The sequence below is a fragment of the Drosophila willistoni genome, assembly GCF_018902025.1.
Source record: "Drosophila willistoni isolate 14030-0811.24 chromosome XL unlocalized genomic scaffold, UCI_dwil_1.1 Seg142, whole genome shotgun sequence".
NCBI classification, from domain to species: Eukaryota; Metazoa; Arthropoda; class Insecta; order Diptera; family Drosophilidae; genus Drosophila; species Drosophila willistoni.
In genome coordinates, this window is record NW_025814053.1 from 6,103,504 (window position 1) to 6,124,066 (window position 20,563).

Sequence of the window (20,563 nt, forward strand, 5' to 3'; positions counted from 1 at the left end):
ACCATCCATTACCCCGCACTGCCACTGAGCAGCACATCAAACATATTTATGTGTACTTTAAGAAACTTTGCTAATATGTTAAAACTGTTCATTGACACCAAAAAACAAAAAAAAATAGAAAGGGATGGGATGGGATGGGGAAAAAAAGAAAATGAGCAGAAAGCGTGTCAGGCTATAAAAGGCCATGGAAATGCCTTGTCGACTTGTCGGACGGAAGGAGAAGAGCCGCCGCCTCAAGTGCCGCTCGTATGTGTTTGAGTTTTGCCATGATGCTGCCTCCTGTCTCTCCTGTCTCTCCTGCCTCCTGCTTACCATGTCCTGTCTCCTGCTGTTGGCATTGCCTGTGTGCCACTTTGCTATGTTTACAGTGTTGGAAAACACAAACAAAAACTGTGAGCTTATTAAACGGCAGCGAAGAGTTCTAGTCAAATAGTAAAAATAGAAAATATAGGCGCATAGGCGCGCAATCCAACACAACACAACACAAAACGAAGCGAAACGAAACGAAACGAAACTTTTTGTGCGGTTATGCAATATTAACTGCTAATTATGGGTAGGGGTAGGGCCCTTCCCCACTCCGCCCACCCTCCTTTCCTATGTTCGTCTGTCAATATTTGTTAAAACACTTTCTGATAGGCAAAAATGGTATTTGAATATGCCAAACAAAACCAAAAAGAAGTGAGACACATCTTGGATAGATTCCCATTTATGAGATACCCTCCAAATTTGTAGTGAAAGTAATAAACTTTGAATTCTTTTCAAATAATCTTCTATGCACTTATCAATAAGTTTTAAACTATTAAATTCATTCATGAGAGGCTTAGAATTTGTAATAATTTTATTGCTTATTAACGATTACTTAAGACGGTTTAATATGAAGTGCACAAACGAGCAACCATCAACTGATATAACCGATGGACTAGAGGGTATCAAAACAGCAGGAATAGAAGAAGAAAAGTTCTGCAATTGCAATAACCAACACAACCATGCCGAGGCCCCACTATTTTATTAGAAAAGTTTTCTTTACACCCAAAATTCACCCCCCTCCCACTCCATCGTATTACCCTGCCGATCCCTCACATCCTCTCTACCATACCAAATATTGCTCCAGTAACCATTTTCATTGTCAAAATAAGAGAACTGGGAGAGAGAGAGAGAGAGAGAGAGAAAAAAACGTGCCGCTTCCAATGTTTGACTTTATGCGCTATTTTTTAATATTTATTATGACTGATTGCGATCCCTTGCTGAGTTCTCAGTGCTCGGAGGTCTAGAGAGTCCGAGTTAGAGTTAAGTAGAGGAATGAGTTGGAGTAACCATTCAAGAGGAGAGAAGACCCTTTGTTTGCTTTGCGGCTGGCAAAAATGGAATAATACAAAAAAAAAAAGGAAGAAGGAATTCAGGAATCTAAATTCGGCAATACCGAAGATTATATACTCTTCAAGTTACTCCCTTTATTGTTGTTGTCATTCAGATTACTTTAAACTTTTTCATATCCTGTTTGCTTTACTTCACTTTCAATCAAAACTCGCTCAAAAGGATTTCTTATAACAAAACGAATACAGTCCAACAAAGTAAGAATATAGTAATACCCTTTGCAAGTGTATAACCCCCCCGCTACCCGCCAAAAAAAAAAACCAAAAGAAACAAAAACACCAAAAAATGAAAAAAAAAAATCAACATTGTAGAAATGTAAAAGTTCATTCATGATAAGGAGGGTTAGTGGGATAGAAAGAGAGACCGAGAGAGAAAGAGAGAGAGAGGAGGGAAAAGGAAAAACTGGCTGGCTGCATTCACGCATTATAATTTAAGTGAAACATAAATATTGATGTAATAAATTAATTTTTCTCAAATTGAAAGATGGAACAAAAACGAACGATGCCTTTGGCAGTGAATGGGACCAAAGAATATTTGATTGGCTAGTCCTTAGGGCATTCGAAAGCCAAAGAAAAAACATTGCAAAAAAATATTGGTCTATATATACATAGGTAGATAAATATATTTATACATCGAAAACGATATAATTGGCTCTTTCAATAATGATGCATACATATTTTGTCAGTGATAATGTCGATTTGATCAGAGTTAAAAGCGCCTTAAAAATTAAAATTTTTATAATTGAATTGTGTTTTGAAAGTGACTCATGGATTGTGATATATAGTTTGATCAAATACGATATCGAAAAGTATATAGAAGTTGCATTGTTTCTTCTTAGGTTTTTCCACTTTCTCTCAGAGATTGACATGCCTTGAGAGTTTTGTCTTTTCAAGGATACTCTTTGTCCTTGCTAACCAGACTAAAACAACAAACCAGTTTACAATTGTCTACAGACTCATACTAGCTGTTGCTATAAGCCCGCTGGGACTAAGACATATTTGGAAATTTTTGAAGAACAGCAACCACCTCAAATTCAATTTGAACAACCCCCGCAAAAAAGTATGCAATGACATTTGATGCCCATTGATGGGAACAAGGGAAAATTGTAAATCTTTCGTAAAAGACGAAGGTCTCTTGGTTAATTTTAAATTCAAATTAATGGCGTTTTGTTAATGCTTGAAATGCAATTAGCCCACCTCCACCACACACCCGATCCCACACCCTTACCTCGCCCTCACTCTTTCTCTATAGAGCTAAACTGAACCGAACTGAACTAAACTGACAAATAGTTTATCAACTATTTATGCACTCTACCCAACGAGCCGAAAGAAGAAAAACTGAAAGGTCAACTATGCTAAAGTTTATCCCTTCGGCATTACCAAGCTCCTTCGTTTTTTTTTTGTTCTTTTCATTCTTGCATCTTCTTTAGATTTTGGTTTTTTTTTTGTAAGCTTTTTGTTTGTCGTCGTCCTCTAGCACATAACTTCGATGATGTCTTCGACATCGTGCAACGGAGGCAACAACGAGACAACAAAGAGACAAGACAGAAAGAGATAGAGAGAGTGGAATGAGAAGAAGAAGTTGGCAATTCTTGTGGGAACACTTGATCATAAGTTGCACATTTTTCACTGATTTATTTTCCGCTCATATCTCGTATACTCTATCCAGCGAGGAGTCTTTCAATTATGTCCTATTGTTTGCGGAACTATGTTTACATTATATTTCGTTATGAATGTAATGTAAAATTAATATGCATTTAATATAACAAATGAAGATGTCGAGAGTTATTTAGATTAACTTGACGAAAGGGCATAGAAATTTGGTCTAATCACTGTGGGATCCTCTGGTTCTCTCTCTCTCTCTTCCTCTACTTTATCTTGCTACATACTTTGTCCGTGCTGTGAGATAAGGGGCGGGGAGGGCAGAAGTAAAAGGGGATTGAACAAAAATTTATATAGTTTGGGCTTGAGCTTTGAGCTCGCCGGAAGCGGAAAGCCAGAGTCGACTGGATGTTAAAGTTGCTGATGTTGATGTTATGGCTTGGGCATTTGACCTGGACCAGGACCCAGACCCAGACCATGAGCTTAGCATCCGGATAAATGCACTCTAGATGCATATGTGAGTGAGGTTAGCCCGGCTTAGATTTATGTAGTTACCAACTTAAGCAAACTAATGTATGAATAAGTTTGAAAATATTCAAAATTATCAGCTATTCATTACTAAACTAAAAGTATTTTTATTCTTAGATAATAATGCTAAAAAATTCAAATAATATAAATATTAAATTGTTAGCAACTTTAACAAAAAGGAAGAAATAAAAAGGAAAACAACCCAAAACACTTATAAATATTCTATAAATGCCAATAAAAGCACATGAAAAAGTTATAAAACAATAGCACCAACAACAAGAAAACAAGTCTAACAAATATTAAAAATTTCATCGCAACTTCAAAGGCCAAATCGGCCAGGTGGATGGGTAGCGAGGTGGGATGGCAAGGTGTCAAGAGATGGGAGGGGCTAAGGGGCTAGAAAAGAGGCAAGGAGTTCAAATGTGAACGGAAGTGGCTCAACAACAATTTTCAACACGTTTTGTGGGTTCTCTGAGCACACACACACACACACACCCACACTCACACACATATATATGTATATACGGAAAATCATAAAATTTTAACGAACCTATTGAAAGTTTACACATTGCTGCTTGATTTCACCAGGCGTCCCGCTCCATGAGGACATGGGCCAAGGCGAAAAGTGTGAAAAGCACCATCGAACGGCAAAGATTTTCACACTTAAACATTAAGAAAATTTATGAACATACACACACACACACACACCGAGGACACTCAGGCACACACACACACACACAAATGTTTCATGCATGGCGCCAAAAAGTGTGCTACAGGAAAATTAAACTTACCTATGTAAACAAGACACAGGGGCAAGGCCAAGAAAAGGTGTCCTGCGTTGTGTGTGTGAGTGTGTGTGTGTACGTGATAGAGGCGGAAGAGCAGTACGGAAGTTATGTTCAAACTTAATTTAGGGTTCAATAGCGTAACCAAAGAAAACCGCACGAAAACTTTGACTGCAAGACGTACTCCGAAGGACGACGACGACGTCGACGACGAAGGTGAAGAAGGCAAAGACGACGAACGAGTTTTGTGTGTCTTACATAAAATCTTGTGGTTTATTAGATTTTAATAATTCACACGATTTTCGGTGAGTGTGTGTGTGTGTGGAAGACACATGACAGTGAAAGAGTCTTCTTGTGCATTTGTAGTCAACAAAAAACTAACTTTTATCTTCTCTCTGTACTCTGTCATATACACACACGCACACACATATATATATATATATAGAGGTATAATCCACTTCGTCGACCTGCTATTGCCATGTAAAAGCACCCGAAGGTGTGTTTGTTTCAACAACAACAATAACAACAACAGCAACGACAAATTTGTGGCATATCAGCGGTGTGTTCTGTGTGGGTTTTTCAAACAATCCCACCATCCATTCATCTATCCATCCATCCATCCATCCATTCATCCATCTGCATACATAGATAGAAACTCAACTCAACAACTCAGCGAGTATTTAGTGCCCAGTTATAGTTAGATGGTTAATGAGTTGGCTAAAACTAATAGAAATAATGCCACTAAAGAGAATTGATTTAACTCATCAGTTTTTTAGGCATCATAACTTAAAATTTGATAATCTTGACGGGTTAAGCTAAAGTCCTTATAAATTAGAATGCACTAAACCGAATGATAATTGTATTTGAGATGCGCCTTAGGTTCCTTACTGAAGGGTAACCCCTGCGATGTATTATAATTGCATCAAAATCGGTAACTGAAACAACTGAATTTGCCCTGAGAAGAAAGATAAATAAGGAAAATTCTTAATAAATGCGACAAGTTTTATTCCAGTGAGTCAATTCTTTAATAAAATGTCTTAAAAATAAACTTATTTGGCGAATACTGAAGCAAACTTATTTCACTGGCATTGAAAATTTTGCAAGGGGAAAGGGATTTGAAAACATTTTTTTTGTGCTTTTTTTATTTGATTGTGTTTACTCTCAAGTGGACGCTGGAGATTCACTTTGATTTTGCACTTCAGAACCACAACGAGCTGCCCTCCCCCTCCCATGCTCCAATTCATGAACTTTCCGATCGCATTTGTTTGTTATTCGGTTCGGGGTGCACCTTTTCAATTTTATTTTTTCACATCAAACAAAAAGACGTTGTCGAACAATGGAGACTGCCGCCCACTTGTAGGCGTGTACGTCCATAAATTTTCAAGTGTTGGCTTTGATTCCATTTTACGTATAATTAGTTTAGTCAAAAAAAAAAAAAAAAAACGAAAAAGCAAAGAGGAAAGCTGCAGCAGCAGCAGCAAAATACAATCAAGAAGTTGGCTTTTGTGAGTTGATTGTTGGTTGCCCTCAGTTGCCCCGCCCCTTGATGCCTTGTTCTTTTATTTTTAACCAAGTAGGAAAGTCTGCTAGATGCACAAATCTTTTGTAATGGTGTGCGTGTGTGAAAAGTTTATCAAATGTTACGCTGCCCTTCCTGCCCGACACCTATGCAGTTGCTCTGCTCTGTTTTTTCAACTGTCATTTTGACAGCTGCTGTTACCTGCAGCACAGACATGTTACTGACTTGGCTACGTTTCTCATGCCACTTTTGTTTTTGTTATCTTTCTCGCTTTTTTCTTAGGTATGACTACATGGAAAATGTTTCAAAAAAAAGAAGAAGGACGAGAAGAAACATCAACTGTTCAGCCCTGGCCCCAAGGTCCTTACCAAAACGAGATGGTGCATCTGAGATGCACCTGTCAAAGACCATCCCAGCCGGCAAGTAGCAGTTTTTGAAAGTTTCGTCACTCAAACTGAACACCTGAAGGATAAGGCATAACTGATATAGAAACATTTTGCATAATGGTATGGTTTCAGGACAATATTGAACTCCAACTATAAAGGATTTTGCCAAAAAACAGTTTAACCATCAAGGATTAATAGTAGAAGAATTGGAAACTTCTCCTGTTTTTAGCTAAACTGCTTTTACCTATATATACATATATCAAAAAATTGTATTCTTGAAATGTGTAAAATGTTTATTTAGAAACTAGCTGTTCCTACCGCCTCTCACCCCCCCCCCCCCCCCCACGATTCCCTTCATCAACAAATCAACCATGCAAATTTCTTAAGCTCGCCACCCAAGACAAAAATTGTTGCTCATCAGGCAAACCTCCAACCCACAGCTAGACAAAAAAGACCGCGAGGCACAACAAGCTGGAGCATAAGGAACTGGAGGAGATGGTAGAGGAGGAGGAGGAGTGGAAAGAGCAGCAGCAGCAGCCAGGCAGCAAATGCGTCAACTTAATTAGCAACGTCACGTTTGTAATGAAAAGAGAGGGAGGGGGGGAGTCATGATGTTGTTGTTGTGTGGGTGGGCATATTGTTTAATATTGTTTTTGTTTTTGTTTTTTTTTTGTTTTGTTTTTATTCGGTCCGCTTTCCACACCTCCTTCCACAGGCCCCTGAAGGAAAAAACGTGGCTCGATTTTCGGTTTTCGTGCTAATTGTTGCGCCTCACACAAAATTAATGAACTCAATGTTTGGCACTTGGAGAGGAGAGAGGAGAGTGGAGAGAGAGGACAAAGTTGTTTGGTGTTTTTTGTTTTTTTTTTTGCTTCGGACAAATTCCTTAACGGAAATTGATACGTTTATTATGGGTGAGTGATAGGAGGGAATAGAATGGAAGGCGGGGGGAAGACAGCGGAATGACATAATCTAATTGAAAAGCCATTTAAGCGTGCTGAATGATAATTTTCTTTTTATTTTTTCTCTTGTTTTTCTTGACGGGATTGGTTGATGGGTGGGTGGGAGTGGGTGGTTGGGCTAGACGTGATTTGAATTGATAATTTCAAACAATTACAGTGTCTCGAATTGGAAATTGGCATAAAGTCTAATTGAATCGAATGAAATTTATCGTTTGATGCTGCCCACAATGAGAGATTAAGAATGAGGAGAAGAGAAGTTTTCATAGGATTTTTTTTTTTAGATGCTACGTGAGAAATGCATTTCTACTCTGATCTTCTCTCTCTCTCGCCTCTCGCCGCTTTTTATTCGACGTGACATACGATATGAGAGTTTTTCTCTTTGGCTTTTAACTTGATTTTCTTATCCCCCCCACTCCGAGCACCTTGTCACCATTTTTTGCTCACCCTTGTCTATGAGGTGTTAATGCTTTGTAAAGTTTTTCCACTGAAAACTTTTTGCAAGAGCCGCCACAACAAAACGAAAAAACGAAAACACAGCAGAAGATGAAGAAGAAAAACCAAAGAATGCCAACCACAAAGCATTTTTATGAGCTCCTCTTCGTATGTGGGTATGGGTGATTCGTGTCACTTCCTTTACTCTTCTTCCTAGCGGTAAAACTACACGCTTAGCCCGGGACTAAAGACGAAAATCTTTTGTGAATATGGTAATTAATATATTACATTTCTAAATAGCTGAAAATATCATCAGTCATTAAGGTTTATCCAAAAAATATTATTTTAAGATCGATTTGAATTCGTTTTGTGGAAAGCTTTTCAGTTTGTCAACTTTTATCTAATTTTCAAGACATTAAATATATTATTTATAATTGAATATTTAATAAAGGGTAATTTCTTTGTCTATATGTGTTTTTGTGCAATTAACTACACTTTTTTAAAAGAATAAAGGTATATAAATGTATTTGCTACTTGTGATAAGTTTTGATAAAAATATATTTCACATTATTTCATGTGCAGATGGGAGACGAAAGCGATTTCTACATGCTGGCTTAAAACCCCAAACGTATTCCATTGTACAAGGCACCTAGGCTTTTGAAACCGCAATAGCACCCCGTATCCCTCTAGCCAAACAGCACCCATTCTCTAGAAATTCGCAAAAATTTTCAAATGCAGCACTTTGGGTCGGTCATTCAATGTCTTGGCCATCACTTTGTGTGTGTGTGAGAGTGTGTGTGTGAGTGTGTCTCAAGACCAAGGTTCTAAGTATCCTGAAATGTTCATTGTAAATTATGCGCTTTGGTTTACAAATTGCATGTGTCCAGGATGGGTGCAGCGGGGGGTGGAGTGCAGCATGGAGCATGAAACATAAAGTGAAGCTTCAGCATGTGGCAAGTTACAGTCACTCGCTGTCTCTTAGTCTCCATCTTCAGGTCTGTGTCCGTCCTTATTTCTTAGTCTCTGTCTCTGTCGCTGTCTCTGTCCCTGTCTCTGACGTTGACTTGGTCTTTTTGGGGTCCAGCCGTGTCCTGTAACTAATGCGTGGTTAAACTTGTTTTGTGCCCAAGTCCTACACAAGTATTCAAATGAGCGGTTGCAACTTGGTTGCCGTTTTTGTTGTCTTGGTTTTTGCTTACTTCTTTGCTTTTTTGTTTTTTTTTCTATTTTTATTTTTTGTTTTTAGTTTAGTTTTTGTCTTTTTATTTAACGTAACGTAACTTTTTAGACATAGTTTCTTATGGCCAGTTGGCAAATATTTTATGCTTTACGTGGTTACATGGCTACGGCTGTTTGAGAAATTACGTGGCTTGCCAATGATCCCTGCACCCACTCTCTCTCTCTCTCTCTCTGTCTTGGCCTGCTATCGCCTTAAGCCATTGTCTTTTGTCCCTTAACTTGAGGCAAGCCTAAAAGTATGCAAAGTTATTTCTTATGTGCCGTTCGTACTCTTTCACTCTAACCCTCTTTAGACCAAGACACTCGTCAGACTAACTAAATGCTTGCGTTCTAACTCTAAACGCATTCGACTTGACTTTTTATCTACGCAAAATGCTTTTGTGTACTTAACTTGGTCAACACAAAAACGCAAAAAAGTTGTAAAAAGCGTGTAAAAAATTTTCGCACACAAAACGTGCAAAATGCGTTTCCCTCTTATGGTTGCTTGTTGGTGTTTCTGTGTGTGTGTGTCCTTTGTGTCCTTTTCGCATCACACTCCACCCCCTATCCCCTTTAGCCGCGTAGTTACCAACTACGCCGGAAACTCTAATAATTTATTTTAATGATAATGCATAGCAGCTATTTGGAATCTTCCATGTAATGGCTGCTCCTGTTCCTGCTATTCCTGTGGTCAGTCCAAATTCTGTGCGGGTTCATCATGCTGTCAAGAGATGGCGGGGTAAATAAGTAACTAACCAACTCACTAAGTGTGTGACACTTCGAGGTGAAGTCGAGGTATAAATAAATCCGACCCAAAAGATCCCAAAAACTTGCTGTTGTTATTGTTGTTGTTGTTGTTGTTGTTGTTGGTTCTTTTGCCTGCCTAATGATATGCCAGAAATATTAAGTGCATCATGACAAGAACCGTCTCTCCTTGCGCCATTGGACATCATTGTACCAAAACCCTTTCGACGGCGGCTACAACTACGACACAAGTGCAAAGTTTGTATGAAAGAGAGCGAGAGGTAGGGAGGGGGAAAAAAAAAACTTTTCTAGTAGCATAAAACTTGTGCATTTTTCTACGCAAAACAACAAAGTAAAAGCGAGTGAAAGAAAAAACACAGAAACAAAAAAAGAAATAGCAGAAACGGAGTTGGTCTCACTTCTTCGTTTTTTTTTTTTGTGTTTTTCTAGCTTACTTAAAACAAAATGCAAATAAAAAACTTTTGGGCCCACTTTACTCACTTCACTGTCATCATCTCCCAAGCAAAGCCTCAAGAGGAGGCCTCATTTCATGTTTATTTCTTTGGGTGGTTTTTGGTTTTGGTTTTTTTATTATTATAGGATTCTTTTTTCTTTTTTTAGAACTACTTGGACTTGAGGTTTTTCGCTGATTTGGATATAAAGAAAATTTGTAGGGCAGTTTGACCCAAATTATACCTGTTTATGAGGTGTAAGGTTCTTGAAACAGACTTTTGAGTATATTAAGTCGGTCTCTCATTCCAATCGAGTATCCTTCATATCCTATTGTCATGATTTTCAATGTCAATCAATATACTTCTTAGAAAGTTTTCTATTTATACTCTTATAAATAATAAATAAATTCTTTTTTACTTTAATCTAAAGTTATTTCTTAAAGTTCTCAAAGACCCAAGTAAAACTAAATTGTTTCGCAATGTCCGAAAGTTATCCACACTTTCTCTTTATTAACAGCAAATTAATGTTGTCTCAAAATCCAAGCAGACACACACACAGACACACACTCATTGTAACACACCGACTGTGAACAGTTGAGTGCAGCGATTGAATTTTAAACAAGAACAAAATGCCAACAATCAAGGCAAGTCATGCCAAGGGAAAAAGGGATTGGGGTCAGGGGCTGGGGCGAAATGAACTGCCTTTTCGGGCTGAAGATGATGATGAGGAAAAGCATTGTAACTAGTTATAATCAATATGCAGTAGTCAATAAAAGACAAGCCAAGGAGCAACAATTACAAAGTAGCAGCCAGAGAAGCATGTGGGTGGCGGGCTGGTGAGGGGCACGTGGGGGCGTTTGTGTGTTGAGTTGAGAGGTCTCCTCTCATAGTTTTGCAGTGCGTCGGTTAAATGATGTGTAATCGTCTTATGTGCACTTGAATGCCTTTTGGCTTCTAATATGGCCAGGACAGCGATAGAAGGACAGGCGGTTGCCTGTACCCACCTACCCACCAGACAGACGTACACAAGGGTGACGAGTCCGGAGTGGCCCCGGACAAAAGGCCGGACCAAAAGCCCAAGATTCACACATTCAGCCATACGCACACACAAGTGCACACACAAAAGAAAACTTTGCCATAGGCTGACCTCAAAATGCGCAACCCAGCACCCAAGACCCAGGACTAGGAATAGAAATTGAGAAGAAGCAGACAAACTTTAATTTACAATCAATTCAGGCGTGAATAATAAACCACAAGAAACCAAACAGAGACAAAAGAGGACTACTCAAGGACTACACACAAGTGAAAGTGTTGCTTTAGGCTCAATGGGTATGTGTGTGTGTGTTTTCGAAAATTTAGTTACAACACAACACCAAAACTTTTCGGGGCAAGTTTTCAAGCAAGTAGTCATCGTAGTCCTCAAACCCAATATGATTTGGCAAACAAACAAAAACTCTTCTCACCCACCCATCTCCCGGCCCATCTTTCTGTTTGACAAAAACCGCAACACTTCCGCCCAGCTTCAGATTCAAGTGTCTTGTCCGGCTCCGGCCACAGGTCCGGTTGTTGCTCTCTGTATCTCCCTCTCTCTCTCTCTCTCTCTTTCTCACATTCTGGTGTAGTAGATGGACATACATACCCCAGGGCTATCAATATTGTTTTCCTATTAAATTGATCATTGGTCAGCAACAATTGTGGCATGCCACATGCGTGTGCCTCTGCCTGTGTGTGTGTCTGTGGCGGTGTCAGTGTCTGTGTCTGTCTATCTATCTCTTTGTTGTCATTGAGTGGCAAAACCCAAGAGAACAGAAGCTGCCAGGACAATTTCAGGACAATCATCAATGTCTGACTGCTCATTTTACTGATGTGCCATTGTCGCTAACTTGGACATTAATTCTACAATTCCAAGGAAATTAATTGAAACGCTTGGCTGCTTGTGCCCCAGTCGACGGGGAATGCGCCCCCAAAAGTATGCAATTGTTTAGATGCATGCCATGTTTAAGTTATGAATTCAGAAGCCACCAGTCTATCAGGCATAGGCAATTTTTGATAAGATTTTATTGAACCTTTCATATACTTGGAGAGAAAATAAAGCATATATTTGTAATATAATTCGGGTTATAAGTGCTTAAATTTAAAACTTATTAAAACTCATATGTGTAGTATAATTTTTGGAGACTTGTAAGACTTTAATCAGATTTCTTTTAGACTCTTGCAAAAAGAGTATAATCTATGCGATTATCCCTAAATTGATTAAAACGATCGCATCGTTGGTTAAAATTCGGTGATATTTGAACAAAAGCGGATAAATTTATTATCCGGAAAATGTTTGTAAGAGAAAAGTTACGAAAACATGCAAAGATAAATGACCTTTGGCCATGCCGATAAAAAGCTTTTCTTAAGCTTGCTTTAAATTGCGGGAAATTGTCCAAAGAGTCTAAAATTTAATATGAAATATCTGATATCTATCGGAACTAATGTTAAAGGATTATAGAATATGAAATAAATGCAGACCAATTATCGAAAATCTTAATCTGTCAGTAATAACATTAAAGCTTACTTTGATTTACACACACACACACACAAACAATGAGCAGCACACACTGAAACACATGGAATGGCTAAGCACAAAACAGTTGCCTACTTACTGGCGCCGTATTCAAAGTCAATCAGTCACTAGCTGTTTTGGATGGCTGGTTGGTTGGTTGGCTGGTTGGGTGTTTGGCTTCTGCCTATCTGTTTGTCGCTCTATTTGCTTCAACACCCCAGTGCAAATTAAATTCATTAGTCAACTTCCGGACTGCTGGTGCTGGTGCTGGTGCTGCTGCTGGGTGCTTCTCATGCATAGGGACGTGCCATCGTCGTCATCATGATCATCATCATCATCATCCTAATCATGATGTTGCCATGTGCTGCCTAGCTATATGGCTGCTGATGCTTCTGCTTGCTGTCAATTCAGACGGATTTGAAGTCAACTCAATTTGAAATCAATAGTGTGTGAATAATCCTTTCACACCGACGCACACACACTTCCACACACAGAGGCATAGAAACATACATCCATAAATATGTGTAGACAGGGGGAAGGGGGGCAAGTGGCAGAGAGTCTAGTTGGAATATCTAATAGGCTTCCACTTGGACTCATTCCATTTTGACTGAATGCCGCCTGCATCTGCTGCAATGGTGAATTGCTGTTGCTTTTGTTGTTGTTGTCTAGGTCTGGCCTGGCTGAGTTGTATGTGTGTGTGTGTGTGTGTGAAGTGGGCGGTATGGGAGAGTGCGGCACTTGAAAACATTTTTGCATTGATTGCACTTCATATCGCTCATTCAATGCATTCATTTTGCCTGGCTCCTGCCACACGCATATGTTGCATCAGCATGGCAACCAAAAAATGCCAACGGCAATGGCAACAGCAACAGCAACAGCAACGGCAACGTCAACGATGCCGAAAGTATTTAAGCAATTCAATGGCATTTTGATGCTACTGCTACCTACTGCTCCCACTGTGGTTGTGGCTGCGCCTGCTCTGTACTTCACCCCGAGTCGAGTGGCAGGCAATGAGCTATGCATGCAATTCAAGTGCCGCATCTGCTGTGCCCAAAAAATGCCTAGAGATGAGCAGCAGTCAGAAGAGCAGCAGCAGCAGCAGCAGCAGCATCAGGAGTTAAGGTCGTTGGCTATTAAAATAGACGCTGCCAGAATTTTGAACGGGAACAGTAGGGGAACGGGGCTATTTGGTAATGGGTGTAGAGGTGTGCTCTACCATCCACATGCTACTTACCTCAGGCTCAACATCCTTTTCTCACAAACACACACACACGCACACACAAACACACTGTTTGTATCTGTAATTGTGCATAATTGAGTTGAATTGGCCATAGAGTTCATTCCTCTTAGTCGGTTTTACTGTTCCATTAAACGATTATCCTTATTCATAAGTACATATACATAGGCATTTAGTCAATGGATTTTATTAGCTACAAATAATCAACATATTTTCTATAATTTGGAGAAATAAGCGGAAAGGGAAAGAAAGTCAAAGAAATTGTATTCCAATTATTCAATATACATATCAATATCAATTCATTTCACAGACTCATTTCCATTGAAGCCTAAAAGTATGCCAGCAAATTAAATTTCCAAACGTTATATATAAGTGGTTGGTGGCTGAGAAAGCGGTTCAAAGTTCGTTTATTTTTACGAGATATTTCAAGTTGTCCATTTATATTTCGATATTGAATATTGCCCACAGTTTTATCTGATTGAAACAAAGAAGGCTTAGATTTAAATGTCACTCGATTGCCACACAATTCTGTCATTCGGTTTCAATTTAGGTTTAGTGTTTGTTAGGATTTCGATTGAATTACACCTTATATAGACTTGTAGGAAGAAACAAAACCTAAGCAAAGCCAAAAAGACAAAAACAACACACGAATTCCAAATCAAATTCCAATAATTATAATTATCATTAGTTGTTTGTTTTGGTTTTTTTTGTTGGTACACATTTTCAACCAACGCGTTGCAGATACATAAATACAAATGAGTTTTTCCCATATTCGGCATCTCTGCCCTTTATAGGTGTGATTTGCAATAGCTGGCAGGATGAGCAGAACAAGCATCTTGGGTCCTCCCATGTCCTATGTGGATGGGCCCAGGCGCATATTTGGCACTCTAGTCGATATAGCCATCCTGGCCACGGAGCTGGCGGCGAACGGTGGTGGTCAGTTGATTCGAAATCTCATGGATCGCACGAAGCTGTCGCCAGCCAAAATATATGGATTATCGAATACGGCGGATGAAATGTTGGGAATGGAGCTGTTGGCTAAGAAAACGGAGCAGTACGAGGTGGAGAAGCTGACAAGTATTTTGCCACATCCGCGTCTAGTTAGTGCGGTGTGTGGTTTTGCCAAGGATGCCAATCTCTATCCGTCTTACAGCCGTGGTAAGTACGGCGAAGATGCCTGGTTCAAGGCCTCCACCGCCGCAGCAGATGCCTTGGGTGTGGCTGATGGAGTGGGTGGATGGCGTATGTATGGCATCGATCCTGGTCAATTCAGCACGTTCCTCATGCGCTCCTGCGAACGGCTCGTCTTGGCGCCCAATTTCGATGCCCAGCGACCCGATCTGCTTATAGCCAGAGCCTATTGCGACCTGATGGAGCAGAAGCATCCGGTTCTTGGCAGCAGCACCGCCTGCATTCTCACCCTACGCCGCGAGGACAGTATGCTGTATGCGGCCAATATTGGGGACAGCGGTTTCATGGTGGTCCGCAACGGTGCGATTGTCTGCCGATCTGCTGAGCAGCAACATTTCTTCAATACGCCCTTTCAGTTATCCGGACCGCCACCCGGCCAAGGCATGTATGTCCTAACCGATGGGCCAGAGTGTGCCGATACCATACAATTCGCCTGTATGGTCGGCGATGTCCTTCTACTGGCCACCGACGGCGTCTACGACAATGTGCCCGACGATCTCTTGATTCGGGTGCTCAATGAAGTGTCTGGAGTCTCGGATGCCGTTCAATTGCAAATGTCGGCCAATTGCATTGCTTTGATGGCTCGCACACTGAGCTTTAATCCTGACTATGACTCACCGTTCAGTCAAAATGCTCGTAAACAGAATATCGAGTCTCCCGGTGGCAAGCCCGATGACATTACAGTTATTCTGGCCAGCGTGATCTAGAAAGAGAATCGATCTCCACAGTAATTACTGGCAAATGTCTTAGAGTTTCTTTCAACTGTTGGGCAATTGTCAGTAAGTCCTGTCCTTTCGAAATCCATCCAACTGGCTATGTCTCCCTCAATCGATCTATCTATCCACATTTTAACTCACAAGATGTTAACTTGTCAGTGTCGATGCCAAGGTTAATGTCAAGTAGCTAAAATTTCTTACGTGTGTTAAGTGTTTCAGATATATGTATGTATGTTTTACAGAACAAAAATTATCCTTTGGTAATCTCCAAATAAAAATGTTGTACAAAAATAAATCGCATCTTGTACTAATGTTTGTGTTGACTTGAAGGCTAAGCGGCTTTATTTCCATTTTCAATATATTCACATGCCATGTTAAACCAAATCCAATGCCAACCAGGAAGCCCTTTTGCCACTTGCTGCAGGTGTCAGGCAGGTGATGGTAATGGGGGGCAAAAAAAAAAAAAAAACAAGGAAAACGGAAAAAAAAAACAGAGGGCCGGGGCTAACTTTGACCGCGTCAAAGTTTGTATACCCTTGCAAGTTTTTTGAGTAAAAGGTCTAATATTTGCGAAAGAACGGCTTAGGAAATAACGAAGTTATTGATCAAAGTCACTGTTCACCACCGATTGTTCCTATGGGAGCTATATGATATAGTCACCCGATCTTAATCAAATTTGGCACAGTCATTAATAGTTATGCTAAACTGAGATATATAAATTTTTATGACAATTGCTTCAAAAGTAACGAAGTAATTGACAAAAGTCACTGTTTTCGAAAGATCGTTCCTATGGGAGCTATATGATATAGTCACCCGATCTTGATCAAATTTTGCATAGTCGTTTATATGTGTAATTAACTCATCAAAATTAAATTTCACGACAATACCTCAAAAAATAACGAAGTTATTAAGAAAAGTCACTGTTCGTGACTTTGGCGTTTGTATGGGAGCTATATGATATAGTGGTCCGATCCGGCTGAATCCGAGATATACAACGCCTGCAGTATATACAAGCCCACATGCAAAATTTCAGCTCTGTAGCTTTTACGGTCTAGGAGGAGTTTGCGTTGATCCAGACGGACGGACGGACGGACGGACGGACGGACGGACGGACGGACGGACGGACGGACGGACGGACGGACGGACGGACGGACGGACGGACGGACATGGCTATTTGAACTCGTCTCGTCGTGCTGATCAAGAATATATATACTTTATATGGTCGGAGATGCTTCCTTCTATGCGTTGCACACTTCTGACCAAAATTAATATACCCTTTTTGCAAGGGTATAAAAAACCATAAGAAGGAAAGAAAATGCTAAAAACTCCTGGCTACCTCTGGCTGGCTGACTGACTGTCTGACTGCTGGTCCTGTTGTGTCACGGAAGCGTGCCGCGCACACATGTCATCAAAATGTGCGGGAGCGGTGGGATGGTGGGCAGGGGAGGTGATGGTGCGTCCAGGATACCGGGTCCAGGTTTTAGGCCAAAAAACGAGCAACGCAACGGAAATAAGCGCCAAGCGGATGCCAACAAACGAAGCAAATGATTCATTTCCGATGATGCGACAGCGTCCATGTCCGCGTCCGCGTCCGCGTTCAGGTTTCTCTCCTTGTTGTCGTCCTCCTCCTCGTCGTCGTCATCGTCCATCCACCCAAAAATTTGAATGAAATGCAAAATCAAACTATGGAAGGTGGGGCAGGTGGGGGGGGGGGGGGGGGGGGGGGGGCAGTAGCTGGCACCAGGCAGACATTCAACCTTCTGTGTTTTTGGTGTCACGTTCCCCATTTAGGCAGGGCCGAGTGCAGGTTGATGGACGCCCGTAGCCATATTTTATGAGTCCGCGTTCGAGTCTGGTCTGTGGATTGTGGATTTTTGGCGCAGTGGCGTGTGTTATTGATATGCTAACGGTAAATGTCACCGAAAGGGGGGAACGCAATGAGAAAGGGTTCATCGCGGAAGTGGTTAGGCCTAGCTGGGGTCTTCAGTGTCACACACACACACACACACACACACTCACATCGAGTGAATCAGAACACAGAATACAGGAGGAGATGCTGGCTGGCTGGACAACATGTGTCGCATTCAACGTGTGAAATTTTTTAGCTGAAAATTTTGGTGGCAGAGCCATCGTGGCCTCCTTTTACCACCATTCATTTATAATATGTACAACACATGTGATGATGGCAATGATGGCCATGATGTTCCTGATGATGATGATGGGTACGCAACGGGTGAGAAGGCGGCGACATATTGGAAATCAAAATGCTGACACGTAAAGTTCAACCATGCAGCATTTGTCCATTAAAATTGACTAACAGTAGCCAGAAGCAAATAATTTCATTAAATTTTCTCTCAAAGCCGAAAAATGATCTCCGATATGTCCACGACGAATCTTTTTTGAGAGGAACTTACAGATTTTCAAGCCCTTTAAGTGAACTTTGTATATAGTAACGAAGTAGAAGTGGACTTAGGAACACATTTAAAGATTTACTTAGAGACTTTAATCCATTTAGACTTTCAATTGTTTTACGTTTCTCCTAAGGATGATTTTGTCTATTAATTTTGTCTCTCTTTCTTTTGAGAGATGTATATATAAATGGTGTATGTCCAAAGTCGAGTATTCATGAATGAAAATTTTCTTTAGTTTTCTCCTCATTTTCATCCGTTGTCATCTCTCTTTAACTTTTGCCCTTATTCCGCCCTTTGCTCCAATATATTCAGTCCTTATGTGCTGCCATCCATCTATCCATCCATTCCTTCATTCGCTCAGTCGTTCAGTCGTCCGTTCGTCCATGCGTTTGTCCACACTCATTTGAGTCCCGCATAAATCAATTGCACTTGTCATCAACTCAATTAATTTTTGGCAAACAAAGTGCAGTAAATCAATTGCTTTGGCAGCTCGGCCAACAACGGGTCATGGTAATGGGCTAAAGGACTCGAGGACAGTCCTTTAACGGTGGCTTCCCTTTTATTATTCGTTCTTGTTTTTTGTGTGTATGTGTGTGTGTATTTTTTTTTGGTTTTGTCTCTCCTCTTGCGATTGTCATTGGCATTTTTTGTCAGCGATAAATGTTTCGTTTTCTTTGCTTGTTTTTTTTTGGCTTTGGCTCGGTCGTTTTTGTTGCATTCGGTGACAAAAGAAGAGCGAAGAGCACGAGCTTTTGGAGCTCCTGTGTCGGTGGACTGACCATTTTATGAGCAGTCGCCGTTGTCGCCGCCATCGCCCCATGTGCATGTTGACACTGTATCAAATGGGGTTAAAAAGTGATTAAAGTAGGTTTGGCAAATGTCAACAATGTTTATACCGTGGACATTGGCATGTGTGCCCTAGAGTGGGTGATGGCTGATGTCCTGAAGGGGGGGGTGCCGGAAGGGGTAGCGGTGGACTTTAGGCGTGTAACTGTCGTCCGAGTGTGCTCTTGACGTTTCGGTATGTTGTATGTAGGACTCAGACCCACGCCCACACCTTCATGAACCTTCATGTCGTTTCATCGTTCGTTTTCTGCTCGATTCGATTTGCAATTTTTTACGTTCCGAACCCACCAAGCTAAGGCCCTTCCATTGATATACCCCCGCAATCTTTCAACCACAGGAACATGTACATGCATTATATAGACAGCGTTAAAATATGCAGTTTTTTTTCCATTCCTTTTTGCGAAACAAAATTGAATTTATGCATGTTGCCTGATACGGTTGATGGCATCGAGAATTTTGGTGTATGGGGTAGATATACCTAGGTGAATATTGATATTTGGGGCTCTACCCTTTAAAGAAGCTAATGAAAACAATTGATGACAAACAACATTGATATGGAATAATTTCAGAGAGCGAGAGAGAGTCGGATTAGAACCCTAAATCATTGTTTCTTGTTGTTCCCATACAACTGATTAAATACACAATTCTGAACACAACTGCCACATCTGAAAGATCAGACTGTTTCATTATCTATGAGATTAGCCGAACGATCATGGATTCAAAGATCTTGGAATGGATGAAGTTGTAACATATAACCTGCTACAAGTTTACTGCGAGCTGTTGGAAACTGGTAGTACCTATCAAGTGTACGCGCTGGTTTCGGCTCAAATTAGTCGGTGAGAAATGGGGGATGGGGGGGGAATGGATAGACTACCCGCTCTGCTAGTAGAAAATTTTATTAATAAATTCGCGTACTAAGACTACTTATACTCGGTTTAACGTTTCGTACAAAAAAAGAAAAGAATAGAGAAAAGGATGAGAAGAGAACAGAAATACCGTCGTTTTTAGCGCAGCTGCTGAAAAAGAAAGGGGTCAGATGTCAGTGACGCCCAAAAGAAAAATTCGCCCACCCTACCATGATCGCTGTACTAAAGCCAAAATATAAAATTACACAGCGATCCCTATGCCAAACCAATTTTTTCAACCTAACTTACTTCGCATGATTCCCCCCCTCATGAACGTCTCAGACCAAATTCATTTCAAAAACTTATATTTAATAACTATAAGCAATATAATAAGGCATTTCAAAGATTAAAAATATAGATAATGATATAAAGGGGATATGATAAGTTAAACTTCTGATGACTTTACCAAAATTTAATTTTTTTATGTTATTTAAACGAGAGCAACGAAAACTGCTTTAACTCTCTCTTTACTTTACCATCATATACCAACAGCAAAAAAAATGATATTAAAACAAAAGAGTACTCACTTAAGCATCCCACGGAGAAAGATCTTTCTGGTGACAGCTGTAAGCAATTGCATTAAATATAGGGAGAGTTGTTGTTGTTGGCTTGAGAGAGAATTAAACCACATGATAAGCTTTTGCCAGAGGCGTGCCGAAAAAGGGGTTAAATAAAAATTTTCATCGAAGTTCAATCATGACCAAAAAA

General features: G+C 40.3%; 1 protein-coding gene across 1 annotated transcript; it reads left to right on the forward strand.

Moving 5' to 3' along the window:
* The first annotated feature begins 14,338 nt into the window (after positions 1–14,338).
* Positions 14,339–15,959, forward strand: LOC6644857 (protein phosphatase PTC7 homolog). The gene has a single exon (XM_002067485.4). It carries the CDS (start codon positions 14,605–14,607, stop codon positions 15,682–15,684), a length of 1,080 nt encoding a protein of 359 aa, XP_002067521.1. The 5' UTR covers positions 14,339–14,604; the 3' UTR covers positions 15,685–15,959.
* The last annotated feature ends 4,604 nt before the right edge of the window (positions 15,960–20,563 follow it).

Coding starts and splice junctions, on each gene's coding strand:
- LOC6644857 (XM_002067485.4), top strand. CDS start 14,605: ATGAGCAGAACAAGCATCTTGGGTCCTCCCATGTCCTATGTGGATGGG.